General features: G+C 34.2%; 1 protein-coding gene across 3 annotated transcripts in view; it reads left to right on the top strand.

Annotated features, from left to right (window-relative positions):
• AP3B1 (adaptor related protein complex 3 subunit beta 1) overlaps positions 1-20,640 on the top strand; it is a 153,906-nt gene that overhangs the window by 95,684 nt on the left and 37,582 nt on the right. For all 3 annotated transcript variants that reach the window (XM_026717706.2, XM_026717698.2, XM_087927188.1), the window contains exons 23-24: positions 15,603-15,834; positions 17,511-17,595. In XM_026717706.2, the coding sequence (XP_026573491.1) occupies positions 15,603-15,834; positions 17,511-17,595 (317 nt within the window). The remainder of the gene's footprint in view (positions 1-15,602; positions 15,835-17,510; positions 17,596-20,640) is intronic.

The following is a 20,640-nucleotide window of genomic DNA, read 5'->3' as shown; positions in this document are numbered from 1 at the left end:
GTTAAGCTTATCACAGGGAAAAATCTTAAATGGGAAAAATTTGGTTTTTAAATTACATACAGTTATTTAGAGGGTGCTCTTTCAGACATGACACTTTCCCTAGAAATACTTCCATGTTGAGAAGAAAAAGTTTGAATGGAAATAGGAACCATTTGCTTTCTGACCATGTTAAGAAACTAAGACACAATGTTCTGAATGTCAGATAGTGCCAAATATCAACTATGCTTATCTATGTCAGATTGAAAGATTCTTGATGAAAGTATGACATCCTTTCAAGCTATAACAGTCTCACACAATGGCTGAAATCAAACGAAGGCAATGAATATCTTGATTGATTCTGACTTATTTGATGAAGGAAGGGTGCTGATTCTGCTTAGTTTTGACAACAAAAAATAATTTTTTAACTAGGAAATAAGCATACACCCTTATTGTTAAATTCAAAGCAGGATCCCTGAATTATTTCTTTCCTCATAATCTAGAACTGTAAGTCAGGGCTTCTTCTTTGCTTAGAATATTCACTTTATTTATTTTTTAATTTTTATTTATTTATTTATTTGCCTTTATTAAAACTATATACTTTTATCTTGTAATAATACTTTTCTTAATATACCTGATTTAAAAAATAAATGCAAAAAATATGTAGTTTGCTTTATTTCTTTCCTTCAGTACTTTTTAGTTTCCTTATTATCCAGCAGCTCTTTTAAGTGCTTCCTATTTTGGATGTATGTAGAAAACAATTGTTATGTTTGGTCTTAATTTTATTAGCAGCTTGCTGCTGAAAAATTTTCTTGTATTTGTTTCATGCTGATTTGCATTTCCTGTTTGTTCTCTTGTTTGGTCACAGTTCTTAAATAATCTTCCTTGGTGACATCTTGGACAAAATGGTCCTTTTCTGACTCACTTACCAGATTTATTTGCCATCCATCTCGTGGTTCAATGCTATTCTGAGCAGCTAGACTTGCAATAGCAATGTTTACTTATGAATACTGTAGTTGACCATCTGTTATTTGGATGCTGGTATATTTAATCTTCTATTTTTCTTTTCACTTTTTTATAAGCAAACCTTCAATTTGTAAAGATCCTTTTTATTTCTTTGCCTATTAATATTTCAGTATCATCTTTTCATAAATTACAACATAGTATAAATTTGATAAAAATAACAATAACCGAAAAGCACCTAAAACCAGATGAAATATTAAAATAACTAAAATGTTTTAAATAGCCAATTTAAAGAGGCATATCTTAGTTTTTTATTTTATCATTTCTATTTAACATTTTGCCCTCGTAGAAGGCATCAGCTTTAAAAACAAAGCTGGTTGGAAATCAACTCAAAAAGGTTTAACTCAAAAAGGATAATACTTCACAATTTGGAATAAGAAGTATCAAAAGAAATAGAGCTCTTTGAATAATTATGCCCCCAAAGATTGTCTGCTGATTTAATAACCAGATAGGTTCTTGAAGCACTCCTCTAGATAGTTAGGCTCTAATTTGGTTTTGTTAATGATTTTAATATTAATATAGCACCTTTATTTGAATCCAAAATTCATAATTTTCTAATTAAGGCAATGTGATCTTAATATGATAACAGAAATTTTCTGATACGCTTTACATTATCAAAATTTTTTGGACTTTCTGCAAGTATGGCCTTATATAGAACACATTCAAGTAGTCAAGTAGCTCATGACCAAAAATATGATTTAGGGAAAATATCAGTTGTAATTATTAACGTTATTTGTATTTCTTGGAAAAAGAAGGAAAATACCTAGTGAAAAAGTGATTTCAAACTACAGACCTGGCCTCAATTAAATATTTCTGTGTTAGGTTTCTTTAATAATTTCCTATGTAATGTAGTAGAATGGAGCTTGTTGTTTCTATTTGATTCATTGCTTGTATTAAACATTTGCTTCTACCACTTCTTAGAATTATGTCCAGGACTACCTCCTGTTTGGCTGATTCCATAACTAGATTCTAGTACAGTCAATAAACATACTGTGAAATCTGTTCTTCGGTTTTGCGATTACAGTCTTATGAGATTCTTTCTTTGTGAAACTAAAAGTAGACCAGCTTTCCTATCCAGTTTGCGTTAACATGCATTTCAAGTTAACATCCATTTGAAATTAGGATACAATTCTGCACTTTCTTCAACAAAAGTTGATCAATTTTGATTTGTGCTCCTAAAGACTAATCTGACTGACATTACATTCTTTTTAAATTAGGACAAGAAATTAGTCTTCTAATACTTTAGATAATGTTCCCCATTGAAAGTCTTTAGCAGAAGATGTAAAATCAAGAGCAAACCTAGATGGTATCTTTCATTAAATTTGGTCTGCTATCTAAAACCTCAAAGATATCTTAATGCTGAATCTTCTACTTTGCCAAGACTTTATTTGCACCCATCCCTAGTCCCATCTCAGTTCCAATATTGTAACCTGTTTGGAGACAAATCACCTCAATGCAAAACTTTCAGTGAGAGCAGGGATTCATTATCCACCCTGAATACTTCTTTTGTTTAAATTAGATCAACCTATAATTCATTTGTGATTGGGTAGATCTACAGCCAGAGGTGATGTTCAGCAGGTTCTGACCAGTTCTGGAGAACTGATAGCAGAAATTTTGACTAATATGGAGAACCGGCAAGTACAAATTCTGACTGGAGATTTTACAGTATCTTTCCCTTGCCATGCTCACAAGCCACGCCCACAGAACCAGTTGTAAAAAAAAATTGAATGTCACCACTGTCTACAGCTGACAATTGGTTCTGCTAGTTTATTTATAAAACAGAAGTGCTGTAGAAAAATTATACATTGAGGACCACACTAAATTATGTACAATAAAATTAATACAGTGAAACATTGTAACATAGCATAAACTGAGCTAAAGGCTCTAATAAATAAAATGACTTGTCAAGTAACTTGTATCTTAATAGATAACAGATAATCAGATTTGGAAGGGACCTTGTAGGTAGTCTAGTCCAACCCCCCGCCCAAGTGGGAGACCCTAGACCATTTCTGATAAATGGCAGTCCAATCTCTTCTTGAAAGTCTCAAGTGATGACACTCCCACAACTTCCGAGGGCAAGCTGTTCCATTGGTTGATTGTTCTCACTCACAAAGTTTCTCCTTATTTCCAGGTTAAATCTCTCCTTGTTCAGTTTCCATCCATTATTCCTTGTCTGGCCTACAGGCGCTTTAGAAAATAGCTTGACCCCTTCCTCTCTGTGGCAGCCCCTCAAATATTGGAAGACTGCTATCATGTCTCCCCTGATCCTTCTCTAGCCATGCCCAGTTCCTATAACAGTTCTTCATATGTTTTAGTCTCAAGTCCCCTAATCATCCTGGTTGCTCTTCTCTGTACTTTTTTAGAGTCTCAACTTCTTTTTTATAATGTGGTGACCAAAACTGGATGTAGTTAAATCTTAAAAATTAACTCAGACAGCCACCTAGTACAAATTGCAATGATGAAAAAAATGTCAATCATGAAAAATTATATGACATAAAGTCCAGGCTTACATATTTTTGTTTCATATTGGATGCAAATAGCAAATCATGGGATTTGCAACAGGATATGTTTCATTATTTGGAGTGAGGACTAATGAAAGGTTCAGGATGGTGTCCCATAGTCTACTTATTAGAATAAGGAAGATTAAGGACACAGATACTGATATATAAACCTTCTATTGAAGATTTGTCAGGTGCGATGATTTCTCTTCAAGTAGTATATTTTGTTGCAATACAATATTTTTCCAATTTGTGTATCCTTTTAAAATTAAAAAAGCTAAATATAATCATTTACAACTTGAATCTATAATTCACTTGAAGAGAGATCAAGGCCCAATTTAGCTAACAAATCTATTAATAGAATTAAAATTGTTTTATTTGCACCTTATTTGGACAGCATCAGAAATTTTAAGTGCTACATATGGAAATATATTTGTTGAAGTAGGGTTGTTCTCAATAAATTTCTATTTAAAGTTTATACATATCAGAAAACATAAATCTATAACTAATTTAAGAATGTAGTGCCACCTTATTCTTCCAGATAATTCACTTATATATATTCACATATAAGTCATATATAGCAAATTTTAGTACAAGACTGCTTTCAAATATTTTTGATATAAAATGTAAAAAATGCAGTTTCTATCCTTGTTTTATCCTTGTTGATATTTTCTTTGGAAAATGAAGATCCAACATTTTTGTCAATAGGATTAGTCTCTTTAAAATTTCAATCACATCTTTCTAAGGTAACATTTACGTCCTCACATCTTTAGCATCTATCAGACATGACATGGGACATATTCATTGACCCTAAAAATTTTCATCAGAATCATGCACTGAAAGGGGGCAGCCCCAGTCAGACAAGAGGCTCATTTCAATTTTAACAGCGGTAATTAAAGGTTAATTCACTGAGTCAGGATTAACTAGGAAAGTACAAATGATAGGCAAGCAGCTGCCTTTATAATACAAGATTAGAACAATGCAATTACAATCAGAATTAGAAAAAATCAACTTCCTGAAAGGTTCTGTAATGAATGAACTGCATTTCTCTGCTGCTAATTATGCTACTTAAAGATGAGGATGGTACAACAATAATTTTATTGTGATATTTCTTGATGTTTAACAAGATAGTATTCTAAATTCAGCAATCACAGCTAATACTTTGAAAATCACTAACAGCAGTTAAAAAAAAACAATTGCCATTAAACCATAGAAAGTTGGTTAAAACAGAATATTCAAACCTAACACACAAACCCAACGCAGTATTTGTTCTTATTAATGGGTTAGGTTTTGAAACATACTTGATATAATGTTAGTAAATATAAGGATTAGAACATTCTTGCATTTGCTGTTTCTTTTCATGATAGTAATGCTCTGTTGTAATAAAGAGAGATAAAATAGCTAGTTATTTTGAGGTCTGTTTTTGTGTATATTTTAAACTTATGTACCTGGTCTCTACATAACAGAAATTAAAGAACAGGGAAATCTTATGTTAAAGCAATAATTATGAGATATTTTTCAACTCATTTTGACATAACTTTGAAAATATTTTCACTAGACATATATCTTCTTAAATGGCTATTTCCTGCTGACATCTTAAAATTGATGGCATTTTGTTTTGTCAGATGTCATAGGATTCAGAACAGTTAAAAACTTTTGTTCTTACGTTTGCAAAGAAAACAGTATCTTAAAGCAAGTTTTGATCAAATTGACATGTTGTAATCAGTTGTTTTTATGTGTAATATATTTGTGTGCTAGGATATTTAGGCGTATTGATGCTTAAAATATAGTAGTTCAGTAGCATCATCCCAAGAAAGATATAGGACTTTTGAAAATTATCCAGCCTGTAATACCAAAAGCATTTGAGCTCAGTATTGCTGCTATTGTGATGGAAATTGTTTGTATGTGCAATAAAAGATTTGCTTTATAAAATATTTTTGCTAAGCAGGCAACAGCTGGCAAACTTGTCTCATATATTCTGTAACTTACAAAAATGTGTGGGTTTTCTTTGATATTTAGATCAACCCAAGAATTGCTTGGCTCAAAAACTGGTCCAATGTGCTGTTCTTTACAATATTTTGACATTAAAAGCTTGGAGAAAAGGTATTTAAGTAGCTTTTGGTGCAGGCAGTTGATAACTTTTCATTCATAATTAGCTCATACAGAACCGAGAGACATTGCAGGGAAATTGAACTGTCAGTGGGTAGAAACAAGCATTTGACCTCATCACATTGAGTGGGGCCCATCATAATTTGTTCATTTGGTGCCCATCAGCCCAGCCTCATCTCTCATACGGCACCTCGCTGACCTTCCCTCTCCAATTCCACTCAGTTCAGCTTTAATTATGACTCTGCAGACCCGAAGAAATATTGCAGCTTGCTCTCAAAAACCCTGAACTGCCACTCACCAAAAGATTGGTTTTTAACAGGTAATAAATGCCCAGAGGAAATGGTGCTGTGTCCCACAAAGAACATACCAGCTCCTTTGGAGATTTTCTGGCCTCTCAAGTATCTTATTGCCTGGTAGATTTTAAAAAGAAAATAAAAAGAACATAGTACTGAATTTAGTAACAAATGTAAGCTTTTTATATAAGAAGGAAAAAAACCTAGAGTTAATAATTGTGTAAAAAGTGATCCTATTAAATAAACATTAACTACTTTTTAATATCAGAAGTTTTAATTGACTTAAACAGCAAGTAATCAATTGCTCCTTCATTCACAGGTTAAAGGGCACATCATTTAAGCCATAAAATCATGTTTTTCTGTGTCATATATATGTGTGTATATGTATATATGCACAATTGTTATCCTTTGAAGGCTGAATGCAATAAAATTTCAATTTAATATATGCTGATTAGTGTACATTTAAAGTGACAAAGTTGTATTCTGTTCTATTCCATTCTATTCTATTCAAAACACATGCTAGCTTCTCATTTCTCATTAAAAATTGGATGAAAAAAGAATTTAGGGGCAGCTTTCAATTTTGTATTCATATATAGCACATTATTGAAAAAAATAACTAAATAGTAGTTATTAATAATTATATATTAAATGGCTTCTTCACTAGAATTGTTCTGAATCTGTTATTCAGTATCTTCAGGAAGACCCTGATAGTTTGTTATGCAATCCAATTAAATATAATAAATTCAAATAATTATTGGTAACCTAAAATTAATATTGCATATTTTATTTTTGTTACTCTGGGTTTTCAAGAAGTAGAAAAATATTCCACAAACACAGTAATTATCTCAAATTAACCACCTTTTGTAGATAAAGTATTTTGCAGGCATTGTTTTATTCTATGTTAAGTAATTTTGATAAGACTACATTTCACCTGCTAGTACCACTTCTTCTAAGACAGTGTGTGCAGTAACCCATAAAAATGAAGGCTTAATGATGTATGATTGAAAAGTTTGAAAACCCAATTTAGGCTCCAAAAACTTATACCTGAAGTCTTGAAGGCAAATAAAAGTATTCAAAACTACAGTGTATCCTTGTAGTGAATGTGAAACTGTCAGCAGGATTTTCAGGTCATTTGACAAAAAGGATACAGGTGCAGTAGTTAGCAGTGAAGGTGACTGCTAGTTTCATCAATCACTTTGCCTTTCTTTAAGTTGATACATAATGGACCCCTTCAATCAGCTTCCTTGTTCTTTGTCACTTGTTTAGAAAAAGAAAAAAAAGTGAAAAGGCTGGGCTTTAAAGTCAAGGCTACAAAATGAATTGTTTCTTATTTACAGAAGGTAAGGAGATGTCAGAGTGAGCAGAAGCTCTTCATAAAATGTTGAGTTTGTCAGGAGAGATAATATGCAGTTTGAAGCTTTTCCCCATAGGCCTTTATGGTGCTTGCAAAAGCAAAGAATTCAAACAAAAATGTGAAATTAAGGTAATGGTCAATGGCAGAGTACAAAATTAATTCAAGGAAATGTGTTCATAAATATAGGCTTTATTTACTAGAGTCATAAATGCAATCTATCTGATGCCAGTGGCATCAGATAAATTGCATTTAAAATTAAGTCCTGGGCTTTTTGAATAACATTTACCGAATATACCACTAATAATTTCAAATATTGCATAATCTTTTCCTGCAACAAACTGGATGCACTGATTTAAATATCTCCCTCTGTATATACATAATTATGTTTTGAATTGAGTGTTTGTCTGTATATTCCTATATCATCTGAGTACAGCATGTATCCTCCAAACTATATAAGTTGCTCTAGGAACATAATGCTGCCTGTATGAAAGGGTTTTTTTGTTTTTGCCATTGCTTTTCACAAATACTCTTTGGTGACTATCAGATTCATTGATCCAACTGAATTTGGGGATTTTGAGGGATGGGTTAAAGTCTTTTCTTTAACAAGCAGGCAAGGAAGAAATGGTAACAGGTTGCAAAGCACCATGCTCTTGTGCTGTTTACAAAAGTGTCTCGGGCCATATAAAATTCATAGGCACTTGTATAAACATGCTGACTTGCTGCAATCCTATGTTACATTTAAGATTTGATCATCTTGGGTGATAGAAGGTATCTTATAAAAGTAACAAACTCTAAAGTTTGCTTTGGGTAAGATATGATTGATAGTTACATGTAAATGAAATTATGTTTTTGTGAGGAATTCCAAATGTCCCTTATCTAAATGCATGTCTCAAAATAAGTTGGAATTTTTTATCAGTGTGTGAGCTTTATAATAGCTTCATAGATTTGGATAAGTCTTTTGCTGTGAATTATTTTGGAACCTGAATGGGTAGATTGCAAAATGTTACTTGTTCCATTCCTCCTTTATTAGGCAAATAAGCACCTCCCTGTCTATTAAAAAGTAGCAAGAGAAATAGGAGGTTTCTTCCTAATAAACCTAACATAGATTAGACGCTAAAGTAAAAGTATCAGCTATCAAGATTTCTATAATGTCATCTCTTTTCCCTTTTAAATAAAGGGAAGGTTTGTGAGAATCTTGTTTTTGATTGCTAAGAGCATGACACCTTTTTGCTACAGTTTTAAAAATCAAATTGATGAATGAAAGTTGGATCTAGGCCTAATCATACTTAAGAATGATTAATTCAAGTAATATTGATTTCACTGGGCCTAATGATTAAATCTGGATTAACCAATCATAATAATTACATCTGCACTGATTCTTTTTTTCCACCATGCTCTTTAAATGTTGCCTGAAAGTGGTTTGTTTTTGCTACACTATATCATTAACAAAAATAATAATAAATAGTGGAATGTTAGGTTAATATTTATTTTGGAGATTGTATTCCATTGAAATGAATATTCTTTATGAGTATGGAGTTTTTTACCCAATGGATTATTTTAACCCAGGTGAAAGACTAATATTTATTTAAAACCTTTCGCTTATCGCTTCAGATTTTTTAAAAAAATATATTGATATTAAGTTTGAGCAGGAACATATGAGATATATGGGAAGAGAAGTTCCTCCAAGCACTGTGATTCCAAGAAGTGAAAGACTTTAGAAATTGATACCAACACTTTGGGACATTGAATGAAGTTAATAAATAATTATGTGATGTATCCATATTATCGATTTCAATCTAATTTTACCACAATATTTTGTCCAAAGTAAAGTTTCAGCAAGTAGATATATCTTCTCTACACATACACACAAATACACATACTTAATATACCACAGACATACACACATACACACAGAAAGAAAGAGAGAACAAGATGGTACATGAGAAAGAGTTATCACAGCATGGGTTACTGCAGTGAGATCAATTCAGTCCCAAATTGAGCCGCCATTGTGACACTAGATGAAATAATAATGGGTCTTGTGCTTCTCAGAAAGCCACTAGATCCTTTAAAGGGTGTTTAGTCTCTTCCAAAGCAGATTCAGCATCACTCCTCAGAACAGTGAAAAGTACCATGTTTTATCTGGACTGAATATCATTCTTACAAATTTGATGATTATTGAGTTAATCTGCAAAATTTTCTATTGAGTGGTGCTTCTTTCTATATTTAATACGTTTTCCCCAGTTTCATGTTATTCTGACATTCAAAAACCACATAGATAGTTTATTTCAGTTGGAGTGATTTTTTAAAAAAATAATTCAAATACTTAGGGACTTTGTGGAAAGGAGGAAAGGAAAGCTGTTAAAAGGGTTCGGTTTTGAAAAAAATGAATAAATATAATTTAACTTCTTGATTACTACTTTTAACAAAATGTAATATTGTTATGTTGTGAGTGAAAATTTTTGCAGATTAATTACATTGGTTTGGGGAAGTATTTAGAAAATATTTATAGAAGCAAAGTATTCTGCTTATTTGAGTGAAATTGGCTATTTCAAAAGAAATCTGTGGCACATGACAGACTAACTTAATATTCATGATTCACGTTTCAAGGCACTCTGCTGGTGCAAGTCACATTTGCATTACTGCTCCTCACATTCCCAGGACAGTTAGAGGGTTTGGCTTTATTAAGTATATCAGTATATCAGTATATTCAGCAATGTCTTGTAAAAACTGTGATAAACTTTTAGAAGAATTGGTGAATTATATTTCTCTGGAAAGAAGATATTTTAAACAAAATCGTATACTTAGGTATGAAAGTAAATCATGGGAATTCAGTGACATGTAGAGTGAATGACTCAGTTCTAGATTTTGTTTTGTTCTTTAATTTTGTTTCCATTTATTTACCAGATTATATGTAGTATATGGAATTCCCTTTTATAAAAATAACTAAAGCAACTACATTTAGCTCTTAATTCTTATAAATATTAGTAGAAAATCTAAGTGCAGCTAATCCTTGACTTAAAGCCATAATTGGGACCAGAATTCCTGTTACTAAGTGATGTCACTAAGTTAGTCATCACATGACTGGGACTTATTTTATTATCATTTTACCATGGTTGTTAAGCACATCACATTAAGTGAATTATGCGGTTATTAAGCAAATCAACTTTCCTCAATTGACTTTGTTCATCAGGCAACAGGAAAGGTTGCAATAGTGAACATATGATCGCAAGATGCTGCAATCGTCATAAATGTGAGCCAGTTGCCAACTTCCCAAATTACAATCATGTGACCATGGGATGATATGACAATGTAACTGTGAGGATGGGTCATAAGTCACTGTTAAATGAACAGTTGTACGTCGAGGACAAAGCATATTGCATTTAGTATAAAAGTGCAGTAAAAAAGAATAGAAAGAAATTCCAGTTTCCTCTGCAGCAAATATAAGTATAATTATATAATTATCTCTTATTCTTTGTTTACCAAAAAAAAAATCAGTTATTTCTATTCTCCATTTTTTTCTAATCCTCAAAGCCGCAAGTCATAAGTGTTGTTGTTTATTCTGTTTCATGCAAAAAGCTGTAAGAGGCTTTCAGTCAACCATAAATGTAAATATCTCTCAAATCAAAAAGATTAACTTAGCCATCTCTCAAGTTCCATGATCTTCACCAATGATTCCTTCATTGTGGGTGGTATTAAATCTTCCCACTTTTGAGCATGTAATAGTCTCACTGCAGTTGTCATATATAAAAACAAAGTTCCACAACATTTTTCTAATTGCCTGTCCATTAGTCTCAAAAACAGTCTCTTGTTTCAGTTATAGTTTAAATTTTAAAATCTTTGGAATTAATGCATATATTTGTATCCATTTTTTTACTTTTTTATACATCCACCAAACACGATAAAAAATCCTTTCATGTTGTTCTTATTTGCAGCAAAGATTTGAAACATCCTTATAAGACAATTTATTTGGTGACAAAATACAAAGTATGGCTAATGATTATACCAGAATTGATATATATATAAAACTCCTTTTCTGAACAATTAGTGAAAAAATGTATGATAATTTTTACAGATTTATTATGAAATCTTGGGAAAATGCCATATCGTTTTTATGTTTCCCTAATGTATTGATCATTTCTAGCATAGTTCAGTTCCACTGATCTAAATAAATAGATCAGTGGAACCATTCCAATCTCACCTTATTAGGACCAAATATACAAGCAGATTACTCAAAGGACTTTAAATTCTGGATCATTTACAGGTGTGCTTTTGGTGTTACGTAGCATTTTGAGAGATTCTCTGAGGGCCACAAAAGGGATGATGATGGTTTTTTTTATTATTGAATTACTCTGTGAGAGCTACAGAGTTGGACTGCAATTTCATCAGAATGGTGATTATACTCCGGAGTTCTATATGTTAATACATAAATCATAGTAATAGGGGTAGTTCATAATGAACCAGGAAGTCCCTCATATATTCAAGATCCAAGCAATTTCAGGTTTGAAATGTTTGAAATTATAATAACAGTATTGTGCGTTGTGAGCTGAAAAGAACTGTGAGCCGTTCTAGAACTTCCAGTATTGGAGTGACATAAATACAATGCAGTAATAGTAAACAGTCTAGATAACACATTTCCTGCTAGTTCAGACTCTAGACACAAGGAATCCTATATAAATGGCATTGCAACATTCTAAATGTGTTACAGTAATGGCCAGAGCATAAGTGACTATTTCATATTGATTTAGGAAGAGCAAATAGTTACACACAAACTCAACTTGTGGAAACAACTATTGAGTCCTGAAGATGGATGGTTTAGTGTAGTTTCAAGGAACACCCTCCTAAGTGTGTAATGTAATCAGTTCCAAGGCCAATTGAATTCTTAAACCAGATGTCCTACCAGTATCACTTCAGTTTGGTCTAAAAACAATTTCAGCTGCTTTTTCTTACCCAAGAATTTGAATCCAAGCAATATTCAAGATCATCAATTTTTGGAGTTTGGTGATATTAAGCAATAACCATTATCGATGATGCTTAATTAGAAAGAGTCAGATAATACTTTTGTACAGTTTCATTTATTCAATATGGGCATGATAAAACCATATGAAAAGCTATAATCTGTAGTTAAAGACAAAACTTTCTGGATATGACTCAATAGAACAAATTTGCAATTACTTCAGTAATATTGGCAAAGGGCGCACTAAAATAGCAATTATCTTTATTAAATAATGGATGCTCTTTTAAATTAAAAATGCATTTAAATGTTCAAAGTACTGGGAGAAATTGAGTTAAGTCTCTGAATGCACAAATAATAATCCATACTTTGTGACCTGCAAAGAAATGTAATTCTTTTAAGCTTCAATTTTACATCAGTTCAGTGCTTTATTACATGGCAACCTATATAAATGTCTCTCAACTTCTGATCTGTCAAGCCCAATGGAGTGGATGGCATGTATATGCTTACTAGCCTTATGTTTTTGTAGTCCCAGAAAGATAACTGGTGAGGTAATTTAACTGGTGCTTAATAGTTTGCCTCTAGGTGGTAAGTGAAACGTGGTTTCATGATGTGCAATGTGGTCCTTTTTATTTCAGATGTTTTACTTTTGGAATCTTAACTCTTGTGCAGAAATACACTTAAAAAGTATTAAACTAGTAGTATCAGTTTCTGCTCTCTCTGTTTTGTAATGCTAATACAAACTCTAAGCCTGTTTGATTCTGAAACTTAGATTGTTTTCTGAATTTCATCATAAAGATAAATGATCTGGAATGATTTTGTAAATTTCTAAGATTGGAAAATTTTGGAATGTTTTTATGTTTAGCTAAGTCACAGAAAGCTATAACCCAGTTTCAGCCCTAAAACTAATTTGCAAGATGACTTTTCTCATTGCAACACAATAATTTGCCCTCATTTGACTTCTGGATTGCATATTTTTGCACAACTATCTCAGAGTTTAGCAGCTTAATTGTACATGCTCTTTTTGTTTTTAATCTATATTTTAGTCAGCTTTAAGTAGTGGCATTTAACATTTTATGATTTTAATCTTAAAGCTACCCCCTAAGAATCAGACATGCCATATCATAAAATAACTATTAGTGATTAGTTTGTATCATATAAATCTAACTTGAGTTGATAATATGGTCCATTACCAGCAAGCTGCACAGAGTATTTTTCATTTTACACTCTTCAGTTGCTTTTTAGTGAAGTGTTGAAAATATGAAGCCTTTTCTTTTCTAAAATTGTATGCTGTCTGTCTGTTATTAGTGAGATAACAGCTCTTATAAATGTTTCAGTAAGCACTAAGTAGACAGTTATGTGCACTCTCATTCCACGCTTATTTGCTTACTGTAATAAACTGATAAAATATGTGTGGCTTGTCTCTGTATCTACAGGCACACAGATTTCCTTTAATTGTCTACTGAATTCATTGATTATTTTCCTCAAACATACGAAATTATATAGGTGATTTTCTAAACCATATGCCAGTGGGATTTGTTGTTGTTATCATACTGTAGCTAAATGTATGTTAAAGCATTAAGCCCTGTATTTCTGTTTTTTTTTAACATTATAATTAAACCAGTCCTAAAAGAAACAGTTCCATCCTTTCTCAGTTGAAAATTATCCTGAGAACCATAATTCATGCTTAAAGTACTATATAACTTAGATAATCAGAGAATCAGGAAGCACTGCCAGACAACAAGAGCAATCAAATAAAAACAATATCCCAATATCCACATAGGATTGGTAGGACAAGTTGTTATATGCAATCAGCCACCAAACCTCATTCTCCTATGATGATATAACCTAGTGTGCTAATGAAATGTCTGCAAAAATAAACCAAGCCCAGAGAACAATAAGTATACTTACTAGAACGTTAATATTTCTAGAATTACTTTCCATTATTTTCCCTTTGCAATATACCAAGTCTGCACACTGGGATGTTTTATCTGCTTCATGAAAACTCATTTTTAATGTTTATTTTTCCACTGCGCTTATTCTTATTAGTATTTTTAATTTTTTTTAGTGTTTGATTTAATATAACCATTTCACTGCAATTGTAAATCACATTAGGCTTTGTACAAAAAAGAAGCAGTCCACAAACACTAAATAAAATATTTCATTAGTAAAATAATAAATCCATTACTCTATGCTATCAGTGGTTATATTAATTTATTCGCTTTACAAATACTCCTTGACTGACAACCACAATTAAACCCAAAATTTCTGTTGCTAAGAAAGTCAGTAGTTAAGTGAGTTTTGCCCCATTTTACAACCTTTTTTGGTCACAGTTGTTAAGTTAACCATTACAGTTGTTAAGTGAATCTTGCTTCTCCATTGACATTGCTTGTTAGAAAGCACTAGGGAAGCCAGTTACTTTCTCTGATATTTATTCTCTCATTGTTTTATTTATTTATTAATCTAATTTATATAGCTGCCTACCTCACCAAAAGCACCTGTGTGGTGCAACACACATAACAAATAAAAAATCACATATAAAAACAATATAAAAGATATAAAAACACTTTGACACTTTAAAAAACAGAGATACAAATCTTAGGCAAAGAGGGGATGAGGATAACCAGATCAGCAATGGAACCATCTCAGTATTTCCTGGGAACCCACCCTGAATAACATAACCAGGTCTTGAAGGCCTTCCAGAATATCAAAAGTAATGGTTTTCCATTGTGATTTGAAAACGGCTTTGATAATGTTCTGCTTGTTACTAAAAATATCACAGAAACATTTCAACTGAGAAAGGTATTCAGTCTGATGAAGTAAAACAGAATGTCATGAAATGCTAGTTGCACATAGAATATAATATTGGCTGATGGGGCCAAGCTACCTATGAAATTGTCTTTGTCCCTTTTCATCAACCCATTCCACCCAGTCAGGCAGAGAAGGTATGTTGCAGATCCCATCATTAAAGAATGTCAACTGGCATGGTGTAAGAAGAGAGTCTTCTCTTTTGTTGTTCCCACTCTGTTGAATATTTTCACTTCAGGGGTGAGGCAGACCTCCCCCCCTGCCCCCCACTGGCGTTCCGAAAAGTAGTTAAAACATGGTTCTGTGGCCTTGTTTGGGAAGTGCAGAGGAACATATAGCCATGGGGTTGGCTGATGCCCTGAGAGCCCTCCTTTTGCTTTTTAATTAATTTTATCAGTTTTCAATTATTTTTGCCTCCTTTTTAAAAAACTTTTTGGTATACTCTTTTTACATTCTAACATTTTATTACACCTCGGTCAGAGTCTGAAGGAGATAGGCAATTCAACATTGTGAAGAATGAATGAATTTTCATATTTGTTCACAATTATTTAATAGTCTATAATCACAATTTTGTTTTTTATGTATAACAGGTCAGCGCACCCTTCTTTGTGCCAATGAAATCTCATGAACTCCTTCACCGAATGAGTGGAAAAGGATTAGCAGCCAATTATCACTTCTCAAGACAGCCATGCATTTATAGTGATCAGATGGTATCTGTACAGGTGATGCTAACTAATACCACAGACCAGAAGATAGAGAATATCCACTTAAGTGAAAAAAAGCTACCAGCTGGCATGAGAATGCACGTATTTAATTCAATAGGTAATTAAATTCTTATGTTGACACTTATCTAGTCATCACTGTGTAAATTTTAAAAAAATACTGATTTGGATGTTTTTTAAAAATCGGTGTATTTATCAACTTAGTTCATGATTCAATTAGCCTTTTATATTTATTGAATGTTTTATGATGCAGGACATGATTATATTTACAATGCCATTGAAATGTTTTGTATCTGTGACCTGATTTATACGTTTTTCTAAACAGTTTCTTTTCTGAGCAGGCATGATTAAGATATAAGCTTGCATTATATTTTTTAGAAAGTAATTTCATATAAAACAGCACATCCCTGCAAGTTAAATAGCATAAGGTATCTGCGGGGGGCCTTATGCAAAATATGTACCATGACATCATGATGCAAATTTTGCCTTTTATGTACTTGAACAGATATTACAAGATAAATATGAAAAGGTAGAGTTAGCCTTTAGTATCTGTTTTGTCATTTTAGAGTCCTCATTGTTGGGAACAGATAGATGCACTCTGGATTATACTCTCAAATGTAGTGGAGCCCTGCAATTATAATAGAAGTTTTCCTGCTTCATCCCCTCCTCCCCACCCACTTTTGACGTTTTAAAAATATAATTTCATTCAAAAGATATTCATGGAGGAAACTGGAGAAAGTATATTTAGAATATTTACTCATTTCTCCTGTCTCCTGGTGCTCTGAAACTACTTTGAAAAGTCACTGCTTGGCATATAGCTTTGGATGCTGCAGAGGGAATTGAGGATTTGCAAAAAAAATAAAAATCTTGTTTCTTACTGCTTTACTAGATAGTAATGAAAGAAATTCTTTTCTCTGAGGTATTTGAATGTTCTTTGACAAGTCAGGAACTAATCATATGAAGTTCTAAAAATACTGATCTTGGTGAAGAAAATGTACAAAAAAACCCCCACAGAACCATAATCTAGTAATAGATTCAGAAAAAGTAACATTAATTTGTTAGTAAACTGAAAGGGGCAGCTATCCAAAATTATCTATAGATAATGCAGACTAATCTTTTACTATGGTTACTTTTCAAATAAAGCAAACATTGAGAAAATAAAATCACAGAATTTATTCCTCAACGTAATTTGTTAATCGTTTGGTTTGAGGTTTATTTTTAACAATGAAAAGCAGAAAGTGCCATTATTTCTTCTGCAAGTCTTTGATCTTTTAAAATAAGGTATTAAATACTATTTTTCTGTTTAAAAATGTTTTTAAAACCAATGGGACAATTTCCCCATATTTTCTATAATCTCCTTTTTCGTATTTCATATTTCTATATTTCACATTTCTGTATTTCATTTTTAAATTAAGTAGATTAATTTCTTATGGTTATAAAAACAATGATATCCTAATAGTATCTCTATATATCATAGAGATACAGGCTTGCAAAATTATAAATGTATCTTGCTTTAACTTCTCAGGGTGTTGACAGATGGTTTATTCAAACTAATTTCCTTGATAAATAAACATTTTAAATCTCAAAGCTAAATCAGGCAAAAGTAAAATTAAGATAGCTTCTATACATTGACATTAGTTGAGTATTTGCTCATATTTCTTGCTGACAACTTACTTTAGCAGACACCCAGAGATATATAAATATAGATAAGGATTAAATATTGATAGGATGGTTTATCTGAAACTTATTCAGTGTTCACAACATTGTGTTTATTAGAATCCCTTGAACCTGGGAAATCTATTACCGTTCCAGTAGGAATTGACTTCTGTGATTCTACACAGGCTGCTAGTTTCCAGTTATGGTAAGTTATGCTAGAATGGCATTTCAAAAACAAATCGTTTATATGCAGTGCAAATGAATAACACTGATGTCCTATGCTACTGGAATGTTAACATAGTTGACTGAAACACTTTTAAAACAAAATGAATTATCTTTAAGGTTGATCGGTTTATTCAATTTTGAGGTGCAAAGTTCTTTCTGTCTTTAATTTTTTAAAAAATAGCATAGTCATATAATATTTTTTTAATTTGATGATGATGTTTATTTGTATCCTGCCTTTATTGCTTTTTATAAATAAATCAGTGCATGAACATACCTAATACTCCTTCCTCTTCCTATTTTACCCACAACTATACCCTGTAAGGTGGGTTGGGCTCAGAAAGAGTGACTGGCCCAAAGCTACCCAGCTTGCCTTCTTGCATAAGGCGGGACTAAAATATACAAATAACCTTTTCAGAGCCATTCTTTCAAGTGCAATCTATAATTTTTATGCAGTAATCATTACTAAATGTACAGAAGATCAAGCCTCTCTGGAGAAGAATAAGAAGAGCCTCTACAGTGAGTTGCTGAGTTTCACAAAGGTTTATAATGTTCTAGATCAGGGGTATCAACCTCAAGGCCCACGGACTGGTGCTTAGATCTGGCCCGCAGGGCTGCCCTGGAAACAACAAAGGACTGGCCCGCGGTGCCTCTGCCAGTGAAAATGGAGCTTGGCAGGGCTGCGGGCCCCCTGAAGCTCCATTTTTGTTGGCAGAGGACTAGCAAAACAAACTAAAAGCAAAACAAAAGGAGAAATGTTTCCCCTTTTGCATTTGAGCATCCCAAGAAGGGACAGGAAAAGAAAAGGGAAAGAGAAAAGAAAAAGATGGGAAGAGAGCAAGGAAGAAAAATAAGGAAAGAGGGGAAAGGAGAAAGAATGAAGAGGGAAGGAAGAAGAAGAGAAGGAAGGAAGGAAATTATAAAGAGTGTGAGGGAGGATCTGAGGGAAATCCTGCCTTAGCACTTGGCCACCACACGTGTCCTCGACACAAGTGATGTCGAGCTGGCCACGCCCATCCAAGCCACCCGAGGTCAAACACAAACCTGGCCCTCAATGAAACCGAGTTTGAACCACTGTTCTAGACAGTAAACAAACTAAGTTAACTCAGTTGGATACTTGGGAGAAGAGCTTGTGAAAAAGAAAAACTGCAATTACTGGTAGGACTGGACTTATGACTGCAATGGAGCTCATGAGTCATAATGGTTATAAATAAGGCCATCTACCGTGTTTCTCACAAAATAAGGCCAGGCCTTATTTTTTTCTGAGCCCTGAAAAAACAGCTAGGACGTCTTTTCGGGGGTGAATTAATTTCTCCCCCCCCCCCCACGCGCACCAGCGCCGTCTCCAACAACAGCATCTGAGTCACTCCCACTTTTCTCCCATCCTTGTAACAACAGGAAAAAAAGATTTTGAGGGACCTGGGAGCGCCGCATGCTGCGTTTTGGTTTAATCCCGAGTGGCTGGGTGGGCGTGAGAAGAGCTGAGCGAGCGTCTCTGCTGCTGCTACCCTTGGTGCTCCAGCCTCAGGCTCTGCAAGTTTGCAAAAGTCCCAGTGCGCAGCCCATTTCTGCATTCCAAGCACCCAGGCCGAGCTGCAGCTGTCCCTCTCTCACCAGCACTGTCTCCAATAACAGCGGCAGCAGCGGTGGGAACTGTGGAAGTTATGGAGGTGGCTCCCTCACCCGAGAAGCAGCTGGAACGCTTCCACAGTTCCTGCCACTGCTGCCGCTGTTGTTGGAGATGGCACTGGCAAGAGAGGGACAACTGCATCTCGCCCTGGGCGCTTGGAATATAGGAATGGGCTGCGCACCGGGACTTTTGCAAACTTGCAGAGCCCGAGGCTGGAGCACCAAGGGTAGCGGCAGCAGAGACACTCGCTTGGCTCTTCTCACGCCCACCTAGCCGCTCGGGATTAAACCAAAACGCAGTGCGCGATACTCCCAAGGTACCTCAAAATCTTTTTTTTTCCCTGTTGTTACGGGGACGGGGGAAAAGCAGGAGAAGCTCAGATGCTGTTGTTGGAGACGGCACTGGCGAGAGAGGCGCCAGCACCGATGGGAACCGTGGAAGCTATGGAGGCCTGAGAAGCGGCTGAAACGCTGCTGGACATCCATGCCTGCACTGCCCGCCTGCTGACCCAGGTAAGGGAGCCCTCCGTGCCCCACCATGATTGGCTGTTAGGAGCAGCTGATGGTGAGGCATAGCTGCCCGCGGGGCACTCCTAATGGCAAGTTCCCCCCCGCCTTCCCCCCCATTTCACATGTTTTAAACTAGGCCTAAATTTGGGGGGAGGGGCTTAATTTCATTTTATGCCTAGAAAACATGCTGAGTCTTCCTACTGGGGGGGCCATATTGTTGGAGAAACATGGTATGTGATTGACCCCAACTTTATGACTTTATTTGCAGCAGTTGTTAAGCAACCCCCCCAATACTGAAGCAAACCAATGGTTTACTGTGGGTTGTTTTTGTGGGAACCAAAAGCAAATGAGGATTTTCAGTAAAACTGTCATAAAATGTGATCATATAACTGCGAGACTCTACAAATGTCCATATATATTGGGCTTTTGCCAAGTGGTGCCATGTAATTGGGGAATGGCTGTTGCAACTTTGGAACAAGGTCCTGTACCCTCAGAGAAGTCCATTGTAATTTTGAATGACTAAGCAACCCGTTGTAAATTGAGGACTACCTGTGCAAGGTCTTATGTATTACCTGAAAGTTGGAAATTGGAAAATGAAAGAATGTCTGGAATATTTTGGATAGAGGACAGCAAAGTAAATGTAGGCAAAGTTTAATTTCAGTATAAATGAAGTTGAAGTTGGAAGGGACCTTGGAAGTCTTTTAGTTTAACCCTCTATACCATTTCAGACAAATGGTTGTCCAATCTCTTCTTAAAAGCTTCCAGTTTTGAAAGCACCAACAACTTCTGGAGCCATCATTCCACTGATTAATTGTTCTAATGGTAACTGTCAGGAAATTTCTCCTTAGTTCTAGATTTCTTCTCTCCTTGGTTAGTTTCCATCCATTGC

This window comes from Pseudonaja textilis, chromosome 2, assembly GCF_049901715.1.
Source record: "Pseudonaja textilis isolate UNSWEBS1 chromosome 2, rPseTex1.2, whole genome shotgun sequence".
Classification (NCBI taxonomy): Eukaryota; Metazoa; Chordata; class Lepidosauria; order Squamata; family Elapidae; genus Pseudonaja; species Pseudonaja textilis.
Note: the sequence above shows the minus strand (reverse complement) of the source record. Positions and strands in the feature narration are given on the sequence as shown.